Here is a 21,631-nt window from a genome sequence, read left to right on the forward strand (position 1 = left end):
GCAATTATGCCAGAACATCCAACTATTTCTCAGATGAACCTTTATAATGACCAAGAAGCCACTGTAAGAACTACATGTGGAAAAAAATAGTTGTTCACAATTGGGAAGCAAGTATAAAAAGGATACACATTGCTCTATTTAAATCATACAGACAATCTATAGAAGAACAGAAAGGTTAGACAGTTGGAAACAAACCTGGAAGTTTGAAAATTTGATATGTGCATAAAATGCTGACTTTTTTTGCCGAAAGTAAGGAAACTTTATAAGAATACACTACTTAACAGAGAGGCACACAACATCCTACTAACCCTATCCAGATTTTATTTTGCTTGAAGCCTGGAACAAGATGAAATAAGAACAAGAGGGTGGCGTGCTTAGACACTGCGGCTTTGAGTTCCTGGTACCACAGTAGAGTTAGGCAAAAACTAGTCTATACCCGCAGGGAGTTATTAAAGATTAACCAATTTTGTTGTATTTAAGTATAATGACAATAAAGATTATACTTTCTTAATAACTAAAAAATCTGAAAGAACTGAAGGTGGGAGATAATTTTGGAGTTTAGGGTCAAGAATAAGGATGGACAGTATGCTACAGAAATAAAGAATAAATTAACCCTAGCAGGATGGCAATGGCAAATTGACATCACGAAGAATAAAGATATATACATGTTTTTTTTTATCCAGCAGAAATGTACAGCAATTAATCCTGGACATTAAGGTAGAGTGAAAGAATGAGGATTTCAGATTTGAAGATAATTTTAAGAATGCTGTGGACTACCAAAAAAAACAAAACAAAAAAAAACAACCCAAACAGTTTTGGATTAAATAAAATCTAATGTCTCCCTTGAAACAATGATCAGCATAGAATATTTTGGACAAGTGGTACAATGGACTAGGGATGAGGAAAAAAATCCCTACATTTGGCAACACTGAACAAAGTAGAAAAAAGGAAAAATACCAATTAGATTGAAGGATAGGGAACGTCTTTGGACAAGCTATGGATTATTATCTGGCACAAGTCAAGATGGAAGATATTTGTCCCTACTTATACCAGGGGCTGAACCAAATTGACACCTAATTAACATACCTAAACCAAATGGGACATATAACTGGGTAAGACAGTTCAAAAATGTCAATTTCTTCTTTGGTGAACCAAAATTTTCCAGTGGACAAGCTTATTCAAAAGTGCAAATCCACCATTCCACCCTAAAATGTCATTTGTTTACAATTAAGGTCATTCCAGAATTTTACTAATCCAGCATGTAACTGAACGCATGGAGGAAGTCAAATTGGATGCAGAAGAGGGCTATAGAGGCAGCACCATCCCTTTCTGCTCTTCAGAGGTTCAGCTGGAAATTTCAAGTCAAAATTACTTGTTTGAACATCAGCGTGAAAAAAACATAATTGTGCACTGCATGGGAAGCTGTAATAACATTTCAGATCAGTATGAGTAGAGCTTCCCTTCAAACATTCATGTTACCCAAGTTGGGGAGAATAAGAAATGGTATCTTCATACTCTATTCAATTTGAAAGTTTTTATAGGCATCTTGCTTCACAGACCTCCCAAGCCTATAACAAAAGCAATGTTTGAATGACTGATACCAATGTACTTACTCTCTAAATCTTCGGCTATGGATTTTGGGAAAGTTGGATTTCAACTGTGATGGATCAATGGAGTTTTGCATGGAACCACTAGATTCTGTACATTTCAAGTCCACTTCTGAATTACTCGGCGTCAGAAGTACTGGGTACTCTGCAACTTCTTTTACAACTTCTAAGTAAAAGGAAGTTGAATGAATACACAAATGGTTAATTTTTTTTAATAGATCAGAAGCTTTAGAAGTATTATTGACTAATTTAAGGAATTATTACAGTGAAACTGGCATAAAAAGTTACAGGCCACATAAGGAGGAGAGATTACCGAAATGAAAACCATAGAACAGGACATCTTACATATTTCTGTTTAAAGTTTAAGTAATCTTTGTACGTAAAGCAAATAGTTAACATTTAAAATAATCACATCATCAACCTTCAAAGGGAATATGTTTCATATTTATAAATACGAAGTCCTTGACTAAATGACCATAATGGAACCCAAAATTTCTGTTGCTAAGTGAGACATTTATGAGTTTCCCCCCATTTTCCTTTATTCTATGTTCTCATTGCATTTTATATTTAATTTATTGTTAAACTTTATATATTTCTTGAGAATAAAGAATAGGTGATATATGCATATACTAAATGTATATAATATTGTATATCTCTATATATGTGTGTATAGTTATAGATTTTAATTGTATAATTAATTTTAAATGTAACTGTTATAGTTATCATTATATTTACATTAAAAATTTGATTAAAGCAAAAAATAGAAATATTATCTCTTCTTCGCATTTTCAAGTCCCTTAGGTTATATGAGAAGCTAATTCTTTACTGTTCCTGTTTTAAATTGAACGGTGCCTTTTGCATGTATAAAACTTGGCAATCCTAGATGCCAATTTAAGATATAAGCCTGGTGTAATGAAGACCAACCTTGTCCATTGCAGGTTTTAACTATCTACAAAAGGCTCAAAGTGGCAATTATATTTACAAAAGGAAGATGAGAATTTTTAAACAAGATATTTTTTGTGCACAGTGTAGGATAAAGCAATATCTAGGCTTACGTGCAGAAGCAGCTGTCTCACAAACAAGCCAAACCAATTATTCATTAACACATTAAAAAAATTCCATTCCCTATAAGCACCTGGTTCTGACTGGTTGTCCATGAACCCTGCACCTTCTTTCGGGGCTTTACAAAATTGCTCGTCATCAGGAACAGATTCTGCATTCTGCTCGACAGCATCAGCTTTCTTCGGTGTAGCCATCTGTTCTAAAACGTGTTGCTGTTTTCGCTGTTCTCTCTCCTTCAAAATAATCTTAAAAAGAAAATACTTGCATTAGGCTCACCCTAAATAAGGTTAACTGGTTCCTGAAATGTTGGCAGGCATAATTTAACTACTTTAGGATCCTTTTTGTCTGACTTTCCAAGAAAGGTAGTTAAGGCAAGTGAATAGATTTTAAATATGTGAAAATACTGAATTCCTGTTCCACGTCTCAATGGGATGAGTTGAAATGAATGCCTTTAATAATGTAGGCTTTTAAGAGAGTCCCATTAGGTCAGATTTTATTCATGTTGACCGCCCCAATGGGCCAAAAATCTAGAGGGTCACTTGTCCAAATCCCTGAGGAAGAACAACACCTCTTTCTTGGCAGCTAAGAAGCATGGGAGAAATTGGTTAGATATTTTTCCTTTCTTCTGTGGAATTTTCTTGGGAGCCATGACTAACTGTGAAGAAAGAAAAAGGAATCTAAGCTCAAGTTGTAAATGAAATCTTCCAGAATGCAGAAAAAAATCTGATTTATGCAGACTTCTACGTGCATTAATATCCAGAAAGAGTAGTATTTGGATTTGATTTGATTTTGAGCAGGCACTAAGCAAGCCTCATACAATTTTTTCAAAGGTAGTCTTTCATCTAATACTTCATTAACATTTTGTACTAAGCCATCGTGTCTTTGTTAATACTTCTTTTTTGAGCCTTATTTTTTTTTAAAAACCAACATATCTCATGCTTTCTTTACTACTACTGTGTATTCTTAGTAAACTTTCAGTACTATTTTAAACAGATATATTTTGCCACTTTATGTCTTATGTAGATTACAATGTGGTAACATGCATCAGAAGGCCTTGGTCTTTATAGACTGAAAAAACAGGTATTCGTTTAAATGCTCTTAAATTCCTTCAATTGCAAAAAAAGGGAGGACGTTTCATTCTTTTGGCCTGTTACAATCCTGTTTAAGAAAAAGAAAACAAAATGGTGGCAGCAAACACTAAACTGAAGACTTTGTTACATCACCCTGAACTGTTCTATTGGAAGAGGCAGACCTGGTGGTGTAGTTTTAGAGTAGAAGGGCTGTTACACATCTCTGACAAGCAGTTGCTAATTGCAACATTTAAATTAATAGAGAGATAAATCCCATGAGAAAACTATGGCATTATATTAACATGAAGAATCATCTTTTTAATGTTAAATTAAAAGGTAGCTCACAGGAGGATACTAATGTTATGCTATTGTATCAAAATAAGGTAGCTTATACATTTGATATTCCTGATCATTTCAAAAATGATCGTTCCCCAAAAACTCTTTCAGCAATTCTACCTTAACAGTGAATTCACTCAATTTCTATCTTACCCACATCCCTACACATTGGCATCCTTCAGTCTCAAAAGACTATGGTATCGTGCTCTGGAAAGAGGTCCTAATGCAGCCTCTGGTGTGGTTGAAAAGTCCAATTCGGGAGTGGCAATCCCTTCCACACTCAGGGCAGATACATTCTGTCCCCTTCCCACATCCCTAAGGATTAATGTATTAGTCCTTAGTATGTTTCTGATAGCCAACAGTTTGAGGAATTTCATATGTATTAAATATTAAAGAAGGATGAAGCATCTATAACAGTGTTTCTCAACAATAGCAGCTTTAAGACATGTCAACATCAATTGCCAGAATTCTCCAGCCAGCCTGTTGTCACAGTTGAGAAATGTTGGTAGGGCAAAGGAGTAACAGTTACACTATACTGTACTTGGAGTGGTTAGGTAATGTACCTTTTTTAGTGATGTTGGCTTCTTTGGCTTTGGGACTTCTCTCTGCTTCCCCTTCTTGACCAATGGAGAACTAGAATCCAAGGGGTTGTGTGGAGTATTTTTCTGAATTGATGATGACGTTTTTGTCATTCTGGGAGATTCCTTTGTGGACAATGTTACTCCACTACCAACTGAAACAAATATAAATATATAAATATAATCTGATGGAGGCTTTAAATCTGAAGCCCTTACTTACATTTGAGTGTAATTCAGGTTTAGCAGTGAACTCATCATATGAACTCAAGAATGTACAAGAGAACATCTTCCTTTCTTTATGTAGCAATACATTACACAAGCCTTCTCTTGGGAATATTATAATTTTTTAGAAAAGTAAACTGCTGCCAATTTCTTCTGCCCTGTCATTACCAATTTTAGCTAAAAGTAATTAGTTGTTTATATCACTGCTATTTCTTTAATGATGAAATACTATGGTTTGTTCTCTGTCTTGTACCTTCATCTTACCTTATTATTGCAAATAAACCAGTTTGGTGTTTAACACTAAATGTTTAAATTACATTTAAGAAGTCATGAAACCATTGAAATTCAGTGAAGTCATTACCATCTTGCATTTCAAAGTCTGACCACACTTATTGTACTATATTGCATGATATATTCAGACTGCTCCCATAAACTTTTGTGGAGCAGTCTGCTTTATCTTTCATATCCATCCAGTGTTTAAGACTGTCAATCTAATGGTAGATTACCCACAAATCATGATAATCATAATTTATTATTATTTGAATGGTGGAAATATTATCAAAGCCATCTATACTTGGGCTTACATATGATATAAAAAGTGGACCATTTGGGCTGAAAAACATTAAAGCTATGCACTATATCCCCATAGTGGTTTTCATAGATTATACCTGCCCCACATAATGGAGGCAGAGGTTTACTTCAAATCAAACAAACTATTGAAGAAGAAAAACACGCATTGGCTGATTACATAAAATACAGCCAAGAACAGGCATTGATGCAAATTAAAAATTGAAACTTATGTATAGGAAAACAAAGCAAATATTGAAATAATGTAATAAATACAAGGACAAAATACTGGTAAGAAAAAGCATTACATGGAAAAAGTTGATGCATATGACAGTCAATACAAGCTAAAGAACTGGTAGCATTGACTTCACATTGCTATGGACAGATAATAAAATAATATCCTTTCTCTGAATTCTTTCTTTCTATTCCTTCTACTGAAGTCTTTTAATAATTACCTCACCTTAGAAGATATAAGTTCAAAATAGAAAAAGAGTGATGAATTTGAATGTCATCATCTAGAGAAACAGTATCAAAAGCATACCTGAAAGCACCAGAGGTTTAAACGATTGCTTTAATTTTTCTGCATGCTGTTTTTCTTCCAAAACTGCCAGCATACCCCCTAAATCAAGCTGCACAGGAATCTGACTCTTTTTTCTATTTTTCTTAGATGGCAGAGTATCCTGTAAAGAAGTACAAAACAAAAACAAAAACCCACAGATTTTCTCACATTCCAAATTTTATCTAAAAAATAAAATATGAGCATACCTATCCAGCAATATTTGTATAACTCACAAGCAAGTTAGTGTAACACAGAACGGACAATTTTACCTGCATTTTATTTTTTTCTATTGGAGCTGGTGGATCCTGTTTGCCTGTTTTTCTTGTGGATAATACATCAGGCATAGGTATTAATTCCTTTGGAGGAGAATGATCATGAGACTCAAATGAGAGCTTTGTGATTACCTTGGAAAATAAATACAATGAAAAAGCTATGAAGGATGAAAAACTATGGCTCAGTTCAGTAATCTAAACACAAGTAGTCTTTATTTAGGAATTGACTTGTTTCACAACAGTTTGTAGATATAATGGGGATGAAAAAGAAACTTTGCAACCAGCCCTTTTGTTTACAACCTTTGCAGGTCTATAAAGCAGAGGAAAACTGAAGAAAGTACACATTGTTGCTGTTTCACTTAATAACCACGTTGCTTAAAGACTAAGTTGCCGGCTACAAAACAAGGATTACTTGTAGATTTTAATTTACTGATCTAAGTTCTTATGCGGCAACAGCCTTAAAACTTCATGAGTTAACAGGATTCTAGTTACTCACTTCAAAATTATGACGACATGTTTGGATTCAAGTGATATTCCTGCTTCAGTTCTTTAGTTTCACATCTCTGTGTGTGCCATATGTGATAAGATTGCCCATCCCATTGTGCATGCATGTTGTCATCATCAAACAACTTTGGGTCCAAGCAATTACCAAAGATTTTCTAATGTGTGTAGAGCAGCTATTCTTAATACATTGGGAACCATGAAGCAGTTTTGAGACCACAAGGCTGTGATGACAAACCTATGGCATGCGTGCCAGAGGGTGGCACACAGAGTCCTCTCAGTGGGCACATATGCCATCGCCAGCTGCTTTTCCAAGTTCTGGCTCGCACATGCGCGCCGGCCAGTTGGTCTTCATGCCGGCATGAACATGCATTCACATGTTGGAAACCGGAAAAGAGCACCTGGCCGCCATGCACATATGCACTGGCCAGCTGTTCTCTTCCGGGTTCCAGAGTTCCAGTGCACACACACACGCTCCAGTTTCGGCACTCAGTATTTACCTATTCACAAAAATTGCCAACCATAAAAACTAGAAAGACACCCTTTTATGAAAATGCAAACCAGCAAGGGTATTTTTCCAAGATTATTTTTTAATGCTGTAGCTCTCTATTATTTTTATTTTCTAAGAAACCCTATGAGGAGTGTTTGCACAGTTCAAGAATTTTGATTAAGAAAGGTGATATTGATATTTTGTATAATATCACCTTCCTGTTCATTGGATTGCAGGAGAACTGGTGGAGACAAAGGAAATTTCTGACACTGTATCTTCCTCTTATTTTTATTCCAAATTCCTTTATTATGACTGATATCATTTATTATTGGACTGATAAATGAAGTCCACTGCATTTATTTTTCAGGATATTTAATTGATTTGAGCAAAGTGCTCATGACCGAAATTTGAAATGAAAGGAATAAACCCCAGGCATTAAAAATTGATGTTAAATTTACTTAACATTGAATCACCTTTTTCTCTTTTTTTTAATATGCCATTTTTTTCTTTTTTGTTATCAATACTGGACATGTTTTTGTTTTGTTTTATTTGTTTTTCTGTTCTGTATTTTACCTTTCATAACAAAAAATATACATAAAAATAAAAATAATGAATACTCATTTAAAAGTGAAAATAGAGACAAATAATAATTCTTACTTTAGTCTTCTCAATAATAGGTGTTAAACAAGGAATATTTTCAGTTGCCTGTTTATGTTTTCTGTCAAAAGCAGCTGCTAAATCTGGGAATTCTTCAACATCCTACATAAATCAAAGTAGATTGTTTGAGTAGATCTGGGTAGGAAACAATTTATTTATTTACAAATACAATTTAGAGACTGCCTAACTCCTGAGATTTTTAAATGACTTACAATTAAAGCAAGAACACTACCAACTTCCAGCCCTCAAAGAAATCACATATAAGCAAAAGACTCATCTAAAAGAAGCTCAGCCATTGATCTGCCCCAAGTTTTGGTAGACAGCTAGGCCTAATAGCTCCCTGAATATCACCAGGATAGAAGCCACTTGGATTTTGTTTCTCAAGGCAATACAGCCTTTTCTAATCATGCTGCAAATATTGGTTATATGTTTTCTTATCATTTTTAGGGAAATACCAAAAAAATGTATAATGCACATAAGGGAGAAAAACTCCATAATACAGCCACCGTAGCTCAACTGAAGTTCAAAGGACTATTCTGATAGAACTGAATAATACAGTTCTATCTTACAGTGGCATTGACCTCCAAAGATTATTTAGCTCTGGTTTAAGCTATATTACACTATTCCCAGAAGCAAACCTTCCTTTTCCCTCTCTCTCATTATAGTATTATGCCAGGTTCTAGATTCTCAGTATTTTTCCTTCTTTTTATATGAAGTGATTAAAAAGACAAGTGACATCTGTCTCATGTAAAGAAACAATATTTCTAATTTTGATGATATAATTATGTAACTAAGTTGATGTAATAACGAAGACTCTCCAATTTCTGATTCTGAATTCTCAGGATTGCATCACACATCTTTCATGTATCCAATAAACATATTGGTTTTAGTTTAGTTTTTTAGTTTTATTAAACATTTATAGGCCGCCCTTTTCCCTGAGGGGACTCAGGGCGGCTTACAATAATAGGGGAGGGGAGTGCATGACAAAACACAAAAAGAAAATGTGAGTAAAAATAATTAGCGGTGAAAACACAACATTCATTCAACATTTGGGAGGGGCGAGAGTAAAGTCTTATCCCCAGGTCTGACGGGATAGCCAGATCTTGAGGGCTGTGCGGAAGGCCTGGACGGTGGTGAGGGTGCGGATCTCCACGGGGAGATTGTTCCATAGCGTCGGAGCTGCAACTGAGAAGGTTCTCCTCCGCGTAGTCGCCAGTCGGCACTGACTGGCGGATGGAATTCGGAGGAGGCCTACTCTATGCGATCTGATGGGACGGAGGGAGGTAATTGGCAGAAGGCGGTCTCTCAAATAGCCAGATCCACTACCATGGAGCGCTTTGTGAATGGTAAGTAGGACCTTGAAGTGCACCCGGAGATCAACAGGTAGCCAGCGCAGCTCATGGTTTAGTAACTAAAGGAATATGGAACATATATTTTCAATAGTCTTGTGTGATAAATTATGAAGGATAATGTACTTGAAAGTTTTTGAACTCTAAAGCAGAATATAAATACAAAAGCACATGAACAAGCCACCATTTTCAAAAGCTATTATTTATTAAACTTATGTGTCACCCCTCTCAAAAGAAACGCCAATGAGAGATTTAAGAATGTGCAGTTGAAATCAGTTGAAGTTAAGTGATAAAGCAATCTATTTCTAATGTAATATTACAGTTACACTCTAAGATGAATTTTCAGTCGGTTTTACTAAGCCAAGGGCATCAAGCAAAGCCAATCTCTTGTGTCCTCCCTTTTACTGTGTGTATGTGTCTCTGTATTTGTTTATTTCACATTCAGGGAGGAAAACAAATCCCTAATGTTGTTGAACATATTATATAGTTTTTAGTGGAAACAGTACTAATCCAAGTTATAAACTTAAAGAAAATTATTATACACTATATCAGTTTAACACTTAAAAGTATTTTCTACTTAGTAGTAAAATGTGTAACATTTATAAGAAGTTTGTGATTTTCTCCACATGTACTATCATTATTGCATATGGTATTAAAAAATAAAATAAAAAGGGCAAAGCTTTATTTTTAAATAGGACTAATATTTTAAATAATTAAGGGAAGAAATGTATACTAAAGCCTGGAATTTAGGCTTAATTTTTATTCTACCTAAAATAAAATTTATATGATTTTTGATTGTCATGTGAAGCCTAAATTATAATTATTTTTTATTTCTTTAAATTATATTGTACTATAATTCCTTTACACACACATATAATAATTAGTTGTGTCAGATAATTAACTTTAGCACCTGAATTCTTGGAGGGTCTTGAACTAAAATCCTCGGGATAGGAAGTTTCTCTACTTCACTGCATGGTCTGGCTTTCTTTTTTTTCTTTTTCTTCTTTTTTTTCTTTGCTGTTTCTTCAAGATTACTTGCATTTTCTCTTTCTGATTTCTGTATAAAGTAGAAGTAAATATTTCTTAGGAGAGATAGAAAACAAAGCCAAGATTGTATTGTAGAGTATGATCCTTTTATTTATTGGTTTATTGTTATCATGAGTTGCCCGGAGACATTTAAGATGGGCGGCCATATAAATCTTTTAAATAAATAAATGTAGATAAAATAATAAATATAAATACAAGAAGAGGTATGTGGTAAATGAAAGTTGATCAGGAGAGTCAGTATGCACAGAAAAAGAAAAAAAAACAAGGGTTACTTAATCTCATATATTCATTTTTATACCACTTGCATTAAAATATTCTAGAGAAATAGATTTTATTAATGCAAGGCAAGAATACTATCCATGTGTTTTGATTTTTATCACAATTATCATTCTTCCTGTTACAAATGAATGCATTTAAATATTTTATACTGCAGGTTCACTGAAGTTTTGGTTAATTATAAAATAGTGAAAGAGCTTAGAAACTGATCTTCATACCTTGTAATCCTCAGGAGCATTATCTGTTTTTTTACTTCCAGAATGATTGCTTGCTAGAATTGAAGCTGGAACTGGAACAACTTTTTTGGAAGTTTGGGAAAGCACAGTGGCCCAAGATAAGGGTATTTCAGTGAAAAGGCCTGGATTTGCCTGAGGAACTGAGAACAAACAGAATATTTTATTCAAACCAATTGCAAAGTAACCTAAGAATTGAAATCAGGGGTCTTTGATCTCTCTGAGTTTGGTTATTTTCTTGTCTGGGGAACTGAGGACATAATGTATTATTAAACTAATATCAGAGTAAACTAAGAGTTGACCTCACATGGAATCATTATTTCTATTTTGTGTGTAAAATGAAAACAGGAAATCCTCAATTATTACTATATGTTGAAAAAGACTAATTATATGTATGGATATTTTATACACAAAATGAATGGATTTAAGCATATGTATTTATAAAATAAGAACTGGAATGTGAATTAATGCTTTAAATTCTAAAGTAGAAGGATACATCAACATGAAGCCAGGTTATATTATGCTGGATAGTGCTTACCTCCGGGATCTGATGAAGAACTTAAAGGTCTTGTTGTGAAATGTTTTTTCCAACATACTTCACCCTATAGTAAATATTAACACCTTGTTGAATATGTACAACTTAGTGTCATTTAAAAATAATTTATCATATGCACCTCTACTCAGAGTCAATCAGAAAATAAAGCCTCACCATGATAATAAATTAAATAAAATAGTTCATAATAAAATACATTAAAACTGCTCCAGAATAGCTTCAGTTGTTGCAGAAAATATCTTGCTTCATTAAATGACTTCTTCAGGATCCAGTGTGTAATTTATGTACAATGGAAAATCCATATTTAGTTACATTCAATTATAAATTACAAGAGCCACTGAAAATAAAATACAAATACATACATACATACATGTTTTTTTAAGATATACAAATGCATTCAATGCATTGATCTCACTGTGAGACAACTACAAAATTATCAATTAAATGCAAAAATTATTATATATACAAGTGTAAAAGATATATTGATTTTTAGTTGCCAACCCAACTGTTTCTCTTTATTAATATAAATCAAACTAAGTTTTTGCTTCCCCCCTCCCAAAAAAAGGATTGTATACATAATATATAAAATGATTAGGTAATTTTAAGAGGACCTAGAGGAACATTTTTGGTAACTAAGAATTCAGTTCCAAATTTTCTCTAACATGCAACGGAATTAACATTATTGATGGGACATATATTTCTATTCATTTTTCCTTAATAGAGATTGGCAGTTGTACTGATCAGCAAATAGTTTTGTATCAACACCTCTATGTTCAACATCTCAAACACTATCCAGTGGCTAACCTCTTTGGTTATGTTTGAAATTGCAAGTTTTCCTGGAGGTGTCAGAGGCAGCTTATCTCCTTCTGCTGAGACCACTGGCCCCCATGCATGCTTTTGAAGATCCAGGAGATTGTTACTTTCTAGGTCTTGGAGTTTTGGGAAATCTGACAAGGTCATTTCAAAGGCAGGTTCTGGTAGATGTTCAGCGTTTGGAATTTGCTTGAACTTCCCATTCATAACTTTAATAGGCCTATCTAATTTAAAACAAAATGTAAACACTAATGGTTACCTTTTTTAATAGCCATAATCAGTTTACTATTTTAAAGTTACTATGTTTAGGCCAAATCCTGAAACAAATTATGTAAAAAAACTCAACCTGCTGTAATTCTACCACCCTGTATATTATCTTGATTTTCATCTCTTTCCCCAGCTAAGCCAACCAATGATTATATCCGTATTAAGCATGCTCAATTCTAATTAGGTTGTTTCCCTTGATTCCCCTCCCATTTGAGTGTCAAATTTGTAGATGTACACAACTATGCCGTTTCAGCTACATCCAAAATCTGATTTTTTTTCTCTCTCAAAAGACTTCTATAGGAACTTCATTTCAATAGAGAGAACATTTCAGAATAATTTCTCTGTGTGGATGGGAAAGTGCTGCATTTTAACAATCTTTAAATATACTGTTTAATAATATATGTAATCTAAACATGATCTCACTGTGTATTCTGGCCTCTTTTTTTTCAATCATGTGAGTCAGTGTACCAGATTTAATAGTATTCCTGCTATGCAGAGGAATATAAGCTGAATTTTCGGTTGATCTGCAGGTAAAATCACTTCTATTAGGCCTTTTATCCTCCAGTATAGTTTCATTATTTTTCAGTTGTCTCTGTACAAAATAACAAAGAAAAACAATGCATATTTCAAGTTGATTTTTCTAAATTATTTCCCTGTTTATTCCACTTATATTATTTACATTTATTCAAATATTCAACAGTTATTAAAATAAAAGCAAAACAAAATGAGCATTGAAGAAAAAATACAAGTTACGCCTAACGAAAAGACACTGACAAGAGAGCATATTTCTTACTGGGATTAATGCAGAAGGAGGCCTTTTTGCATATATCTAACAATTGGTTCACAGACAGAGAAGGCACACAGATGAGCCTCTTCCTCACATCCTAATATTCAGACATGTTCATATAGGAAAGATGATTTCTCAGTAATCTTCTAAACCTTAAAAATTGTTAATATTAACTACTTCATTTCTGCTAAGAAAACAAATTGCAGTAATACAGATCTAACTATATGATTCAAATATTCTTTGCAATTCAGCTCCTGCATTTTGTATTAACTGAGGGTTTTGGGCTTTTTTCAAGGATAACCCTATGTGCAAGTAGTCCTCGACTTACAACATTCATTTAAGCAACTTTTCGAAGTTACGGTGATACTAAAAAAAAGTGACTTCTGATTGGGGCACACACTTATAACCATCGCAACATCCCCAAGGTTATGTACTGTATTTTTCAGAGTATAAGCACACCTTTTTTCCTCAAAAGAGAGACTGAAAATCTGGGTGTGTCATACCCTGAAAAAGGCATTTTTTGCCTCCCGAAGCCCCGCAGAGAGTTCCTCGGGCTGAGGAGGGCAGAAATGAGCAAAAAATGCCCACCCACCCCCAGCAGCACTCTATAAGCCTCCATAAGGCTATGCATGCAATTTTTTTTGACGAAAAACGGGCCCGTTTTTTGCTCATTTTTGTCCCCCCAAGAACACACTCAAGCCCCCCAAGGTTGTTCGTGCCTTTAAAAAAAAAACGGGCACGTTTTCACAAAAACCGGGCCATTTTGGGGAGGTTTGTAGAGCGCAACCCCCCCCCCCCGGAAAGCTCTTTAACTGATTGATGAGAATTACATTGATCAAATGCTGTGCCAGCAGAAACTCCTATCTACTGTATTTTTCTCTCTATCCCTCTACCTACACAAACACACACACTCTCTCCCTAACAACTGTATTTCTCTATTTCTCTCTCTCTATCCCTTTATCTACCTACCTACCTACCCTCCTACCTACTCTCTTTCCCTATCTACTGTATTTCTCTCTATTCCTCTATCACTCTATCTACCAACCTATCTACTCTCTCTCTCCCTACCTACTGTATTTCTCTATATCTATTTATCTCTATCTCTCTACCTACTGACACACACTCTCTCTCTATTTCTCTCTCTGTCTCTCTCCATTTATCTACCTATCTAACTTCTCCTACTACCTACTGTATTTCTCTCTCTTTCTCTCCCTCTCTATCCCTCTATCTACCTACCTACTTTTTTAAAAAATTGCCTCTTCAAAACTTTGGTGCATCTTATACTTCAGTGCGTCTTATGCTCCGGTGTGTCTTATATTCCAAAAAATACGGTAGTCAAAATTTGGGTGCTTGGCAACTTGCATGCATTTTATGATAACTGCGATGTCCAGGGTCATGTTATCTCCATTTGCAACCTTCCTAGGGAATGTCCAACAAGCAAAGTCAGTGGGGGATGTATTTAAAAACTGAGGTGATTTAATAACTGTGGCTATTGTAAAATTGCCAGTCACGTAAACAATTTCCCTGCTTGGCAATGGAAGTTCTGATCCCAAACGTTTGGCTATAAGTCGAGGACTATCTATAGCAGGGATCTGCAACCTTGGCAATTTTAACACTTGTGGACTTCAACTCCCAGAATTCCTCAGCTAGTGAAGAGTTGAAGTCCACAAGTCTTAAAGTTGCCAAGGTTGGAGACCCCTGATTTATAGTGCTCTTTGTAATAGATGCATTGAAATGCAAAGCATGGACAAGGGTTACCACATCTGATTTGTGGTAGGAAAGGTCACAGCTAAAACAGTGGATCTAATTGGGTAATCACAGTCGTTACTTGTGAATCCAATGACAGCTAAGGATCAAAAAGCATGCTCCTTATTTGGAAATGAAGAGCAAGAGGTGAAAATACAGAAAGAACTGAAAATAGTTGTCTAAGCTGTTATCACTTACCCTGGATAAAGTAGCACATTCTTTTCTGATCAAAGAAGGCGGTGGGGTGTACTCTCTACCCTGTTTACTAGAAATGTTCTGACGCTGGAAGCTGGAAACTGCATGTGTTCTTGGTGTGGCAGTAAGAGAATATGGAGAATTGGTGTACTCCTCAAGAGAAGTACATCCTGTAATATTTTGAGGTGCACACTGAGAAAGACAGGTGGAGGTATCCCATGGTACTTCTTCAACATATAGCTGTTGTCTTAAACAGAATAAGCATATTGATTTTTAGCAGAACAGGTTACTCAAACATATCAACGTTTTATAGTAGGAAAATAATCCCACTGTAGAGTATGTTTTTATTTTATATCATAGTATGTTTGATATTCAAATGAAACAAATTATGAAACAATTGTTATAATGCAGAAACATGGCTTTCTAAAGCTGTCACAAATCACTTGGTTTATTTTGCTAAGAATTTTTGCAGAAGAAATAAATATAAAAAGACATGGGATACGGAATGAAAAATGATTTACAAAATTCAAAAATACATGTATAGATGTAGAATTTCTTCCATAAATTGCAAGCAGTACTATACCAAGAAAGAAAAGAGGATAGCTGGAAAATATTTCAGTTCTAAATGCTAACACTAGATGTTTAGATTTCTGATCAACATATAACATAACATTATAATGAATATCACAAGTTGTGAAAGTATCAACATTTATCTGTATGTTTTTGAAAATAATTTTATATAAATATGATTTTCCCTTTAATGATTAAATGATAAGCTATATTTTGTTCCAACACAAAACAATCTCACAAAAAAAAAATGAACTGGTATCTCAAAGTTTTTTTTCTTTATCTTTAATGATCATCTTTTTTCCATTTAAACTCTGTTCTTATTCTTAGTATTGTATAGATAATACAAGTAAGACATTTAGGGTTGAGAAAAAGCCCCAAGTGACTCATCAACTTTGAAGTATCTCATAAGAAGTACACTAAATATTATAGTCTAAAATATTAAAGGAACATTTCAATGATATCATTCAGAATTATTGTTGAAATGGGGAGCCATATACATTGCTTAAATAAATAACCAATAAATGTAATTCACCAAACTTAAAAAATTAAATTCAAGATCTTGGGAAGTTAAGTTTCCTCAAAAATGAGACATAAAGGGTACATACTTATTCACTGATGGCTCCTGAACATATGGATAGCATGTTGTATAATACCCAGGAAAGACACATGCTTCTGAGGGTTCTGGCCATGCCACTGTTACTGCTGCAAATTTGGGGACAAATGGTTTGACCTCTGCTGATAACTTGATACCCTGCTTTACAAAATAAGTTTTGATTACATATACTTTCAGATTATACAAAATCAATTAAAATGTTATGCATATACATGAGAAAAAGTACGATTCTTCTGCTCTTCAAACAATGAGACATTAAAATGCCAACTGTATATTCTCTTGATAATTACATTTAGCAGCAAAGATATTATAAGCAGTAAAGACACATATTTTTTCTATCTTTGCTATTCAATTAAGTTAAAAGACTTTCTATAGGTTTTAGGAAGTTTCTCCCTTTCTGCAATCTCTCTTCTTTTGCAGGAATCTCCCTACTAGCCTTTTACCCCAGTTACAGTTTTGCATTACAAGTTTAAATGTCAGATGTAATTTAAAGTAGAAGTTTGTGAAAGAGAAAACATCTTATTACACATTCTTAGTTTATGTACCGTATTTTCACGACCAAAAGCCGCACCGGATTATAAGCCGCAGTATCAGTTAACGTTAATTTTTCAAACTTTTTTCATATATAAAGCGCACCGGGTTATAAGCCGCACGTTTTTTTTGCAACATCTGCCACTCCTCGCACTCCGCACTACATGATACACACACCCCCGCACCATTCGTCCAGTAAGGTCGGGGAGGCGTTGGGCAGAATTGGGAGGGAGATTTTCAAAGAAGCGCACCAAATATCTCCCGCGAACTGAATCTGAATCTCCCTCTTGATTTTACGCTCAAACTGGAAGCTCTCCCACACGTCCCTCTGGTCTCTCCCTCTCAATTTTACGCTCAAACTGGAAGCTCTCCCACACGTCCCTCTGGTCTCTCCCTCTCAATTTTACGCTCAAACTGGAAGCTCTCCCACACGTCCCTCTGGTCTCTCCCTCTCAATTTTACGCTCAAACTGGAAGCTCTCCCACACGAGGGACCTGTGCGTGCCTGCGCGCGGTCATTTGCTTGCGAGCTTCCAGTTTGAGCGTAAAATTGAGAGGGAGAGACCCGAGGGACGTGTGGGAGAGCTTCCAGTTTGAGCGTAAAATTGAGAGGGAGAGACCAGAGGGACGTGTGGGAAAGCTTCCAGTTTGAGCGTAAAATTGAGAGGGAGAGACCAGAGGGACGTGTGGGAGAGCTTCCAGTTTGAGCGTAAAATTGAGAGGGAGAGACCAGAGGGACGTGTGGGAGAGCTTCCAGTTTGAGCGTAAAATTGAGAGGGAGAGACCAGAGGGACGTGTGGGAAAGCTTCCAGTTTGAGCGTAAAATTGAGAGGGAGAGACCAGAGGGACGTGTGGGAGAGCTTCCAGTTTGAGCGTAAAATTGAGAGGGAGAGACCAGAGGGACGTGTGGGAGAGCTTCCAGTTTGAGCGTAAAATTGAGAGGGAGAGACCAGAGGGACGTGTGCGAGAGCTTCCAGTTTGAGCGTAAAATTGAGAGGGAGAGACCCGAGGGACGTGTGGGAGAGCTTCCAGTTTGAGCGAAAAATTGAGAGGGAGAGACCCGAGGGACGTGTGCGTGCCTGCGCGCGGTCATTCGCTTGCGAGCTTCAAGTTTGAGCGTAAAATCGGGAGGGAGAGATTTTCGATCTTTTTCCATACATAAAGCGCACCGGGTTATAAGCCGCACTGCCGGTTTTTGATCAAATTTTAGGATTTTCAGTGCAGCTTATAGTTGTGAAAATGCGGTATCTATATCTATGTATGTATGCATGTTTCTATATGCAGAGAGAAAGACAATATCAGCAGCTAAGGTGCTGGACAAGAAGTAGGGAGACAAGATTCTAATCCTTCCTTAAGAACAGAAGTTGCCAAGTGACTTTGAGCTACTCACTCTTTTTCACCCCTATTTAGGGGAGTTAAAAAATATCTACCAATTCGTACTAGATCACCACTGTAGATTATAATCTGTAACATTCAGTGAAAAAGACTTTAATCTGCAATCGGTTGGTTTGAGCTGAAAATTATAATATGCATATACACTGTGGTATGTTTGCATTGGCTCTATGTTAACTTTCATTTATAAAGTCGCAACCAAACTGCAGCAAGTTATTCAACTAGCAGTTAAATGCCCTTTCACTGTGCACCCTCTAGTGGTTATTTCTAGAAACATTGCAGGAAACTTAAATGTTTCGGTCAAGAATATGAATTATTTATTTTTGCAATTAGTGCAGTCATAATCTGGCAAATTTATACTGATTGCTTGCGAGTGCAGATTTAATCAAAAAGTGAAATATACACATTAAATCACATTGCAAAAATATTAAGCTAAAGTATGATTGAATAATTTTTACATTTCTGACAATTTGAATACATTAAAAAATTAAATATTTTGAAAATTTTGCAACTTTGCATCACATATTTTTCAGCCATTAGCTAATCATAATTATCCTTTTGATGAAATAAATAATTCATAAATTAAAAACAGAAAATAACATATACTATACAATCTTAGCCAAAGTGTGAGTGCATGGGGGTGGGGATGGGGGTAAAGGCCACTTCCATCCAAATGAAATATTAAATATTTGTACTTGCAATTCCCACTGTTTTATACCATGTAATGAGCCCAGATTCAGTTATCTTAAACTTCTACAACATTCCCAATTATATTGTTCAAGTAAATTCGTTTATTCTCTTTGAAATCACAGTATATACCTTTAATGTGCTTGTATATTTCTATTAAGCCATATGGAACCACACACTTGCTGGTTCTTTCTCCAAGTGGAATAACTGTCTTTGGTTCATTTTGAATGCATCATGTTATCCACAAAATATTCTTAGCATTGCTAACCACAGAGGATGTAAATAAATTGAAATAATAAGAACTTTGACTAGTAGTGTCAGGCAATATGGCAAAATTAAAGTAGAGAATACTTTTTCCTGGATACACTTTGCTCTCAGAAGAAAAGCTACTAAATGCAGATAAGCATATTCACTAAGAAGAAATACTAATGACTATCGCATCATCTAGTTTTAATTTGGTTACCAATATTATTTTAAATAATCATATATATATATATATATATATATATATATATATATATGTGTGTGGTGTGTGTGTGTGTGTGTGTGTGTGTGTGTGTGTGTGTGTGTGTGTGTGTGTGTGTGTGTGTGTTTTTATTTGTGCTGATAAATAAATAAAGGAAGACTAGTATAGATCTATTTCAAGCTATTTAGCTCTCATCAGCTAGCCATATCCTTACTGGGATTATACTAGTCTTCCTTTATTTATTTATCAGCACAAATAAAAACACAAATATAACAAAGGCAACAGTAAAAATATTGGGTTTCTGTCTGGATGGACTCTTGTGACGAGCCTAATGACAGAGAGTGGAAGTGTGACCTTCCTCCCACACTTGGGCATACCAGGGGTTGTGACTTTAAGTATATATATATATATATATATATATATATATATATATATATGATGCAAAGATCATTACTTGCTGTCATCTGTTTCTGATAGTTATCTTCTGCAATTTTGCCAATGTTACTCTTATTTCACTGTTCATTATTGCCAGACGCACAACATTTGGTCACATTAGAAGCATGGGTCAAAAATTTTTATCTGTTATATTTGTAATCACATTGCACATTGTAATTTGTAATAAAAGAAGTACCTGCTACATAAGTAGTTTCTTACAGTTCAAATAATAATAAGAAAAGTCCAATTTCAGGCTTCCTATCAGTCTCTCTCCCTGCCCCTTTAAATAGTTGTGTCAATATTTTCAATTAGACTAGATTAAAATTCTGGAAGAAGACAATGGCAAACCATTTGTATATTAATATCAAGAAAATAATATTGTTGCACATTATCTAATTCCTGGGTATAGAGCTTAATTTCAAGAAGCTGTTTTGCTTATTTTAAGTCAGATTATTTGAAATCATTTACATTTACAAATAGAATTACAATGCTGTTTTATATTGTAAGGTACCTTATGTTATCTGAGACAAGTCTTGAAAGTCAGATAATAAATATATTCAGTGAATACAATATGTTCCTTTCATTGGAAAAAGCCCTGTCTCCTGAACTTTAGCTTTTTTGTGGGAAGTTTTGGCATTAAAATATGTTTTTGAAAAACGAACAAATGGAGAGAAATGGCAATTCTCTCTCTGCTTTAGAGAACAGAAATTAGGTGCAAGAGCAAATACACTATTGAAAAACAATTCCATAGGCAAGATTCATCTTAATTTTAGCCACCTTGAAAGAGGAATGGAATCTATCAATGTCCTGTAATGATAATGTTTACAGTATATTTGCTACGTTCACGGAATATTTTAACAGTAAGTCATGGTTAACAAACATGCTAGTTTGTATTAAAATAACTTGAACTAAAACGAAAATTACCACACTATGTTTTAATGTGATGCATTTTGTTTGGCTTCGGACTTTCTACTACAGTTCGTTAACTACAATTTAGCGGGTTGTGAAAACACACTCGAAATGTGCCTTTCCTAAGGCCTTTGGGTGTGACCGCCAGATCTCCGCTTGTATTTGCTTTTCATTTGGCAGAGGAGGAAGGACTCCCCACCTGAACTGAACAGACTGTCATTTTACACCTTCACTTCGAGGCTCCCGTCGAAAAGCAAGCGACGTGGTTTACCAAGAAGAAACCTCGGGCAGAGGCTTCCTTTTCTTTTTCTTTACCGGGATCGCGGGCGGGGGAGTGGGAGTTCTCGCTGCCGGTTACATAACAACGGCCAGGGCGACTTAAAAGAAAAGCCGGTCTTTATTTTTAGTGCTCCGCAGACCCAGCCTGACCGCCGTTTTCCCGCTTACCTCATTGCCCGCTCCCCGTTCTGAAGTCATGGCGGGGAGAAAAGCAAAGGTCAATGCCTTGCTAACGGCGACTTCCACCCTACCCTCCACCACAAACCCCGCTGGCGCGCACAAAAGTCGTCTTGGAAGCGACGCCGGAGCCTACGGGGATCACGGCCAATCAGCAGCTGCGTAAACGTCACATGACAGTCGCCATGACGCCAGAGGCAAAGAGAACCTTGCAGGCGGAAGTGTTCGACGGTTCTTCCGAGGAAGTCGCGCCGGGTCGCGGTTGCGCGGGAGGGAAGCCGCATCCAGCTGCAGAGGCAGAGCAGGCCATCGTGGGAGCTTTTGCTACCCAATCTCCGAGAAGAAGTGACAAAAACCTTGACTACAATACACCGCTATTCTCTAAT

At 35.6% G+C, this 21,631-nt stretch overlaps 1 protein-coding gene across 9 annotated transcripts in view; it reads right to left on the reverse strand.

Annotated features, from left to right (window-relative positions):
* Window positions 1-21,371, reverse strand: part of SECISBP2 (SECIS binding protein 2) — a 29,696-nt gene extending 8,325 nt beyond the window's left edge. The window contains exons 1-14 of one of the 9 annotated variants that reach the window (XM_087715898.1): window positions 21,237-21,371; window positions 16,363-16,508; window positions 15,191-15,434; window positions 12,928-13,051; window positions 12,184-12,416; window positions 11,365-11,428; window positions 10,812-10,969; window positions 10,181-10,327; window positions 7,922-8,023; window positions 6,271-6,405; window positions 5,984-6,122; window positions 4,639-4,808; window positions 2,776-2,914; window positions 1,614-1,773 (exon numbers count right to left, since the gene is read on the reverse strand). In XM_087715898.1, coding sequence (XP_087572024.1) covers window positions 1,614-1,773; window positions 2,776-2,914; window positions 4,639-4,808; window positions 5,984-6,122; window positions 6,271-6,405; window positions 7,922-8,023; window positions 10,181-10,327; window positions 10,812-10,969; window positions 11,365-11,428; window positions 12,184-12,416; window positions 12,928-13,051; window positions 15,191-15,434; window positions 16,363-16,508; window positions 21,237-21,266 — 1,991 coding nt within the window. In that variant the 5' untranslated portion in view covers window positions 21,267-21,371. Of the gene's footprint in view, window positions 1-1,613; window positions 1,774-2,742; window positions 2,915-4,638; window positions 4,809-5,983; window positions 6,123-6,270; window positions 6,406-7,921; window positions 8,024-10,180; window positions 10,328-10,811; window positions 10,970-11,364; window positions 11,429-12,183; window positions 12,417-12,882; window positions 13,052-15,190; window positions 15,435-16,362; window positions 16,512-20,988; window positions 21,194-21,236 lie in introns of those variants that run through there. The other 8 variants (XM_087715897.1, XM_087715896.1, XM_014059942.2 and 5 more) reach the window with 8 other exon arrangements.
* Between the last annotated feature and the right edge of the window lie 260 nt (window positions 21,372-21,631).

The sequence above is a fragment of the Thamnophis sirtalis genome, unplaced genomic scaffold, assembly GCF_051295495.1.
Source record: "Thamnophis sirtalis isolate CommonGarterSnake01/CBP01778 unplaced genomic scaffold, rThaSir2_p1.2 scaffold_5, whole genome shotgun sequence".
NCBI classification, from domain to species: Eukaryota; Metazoa; Chordata; class Lepidosauria; order Squamata; family Natricidae; genus Thamnophis; species Thamnophis sirtalis.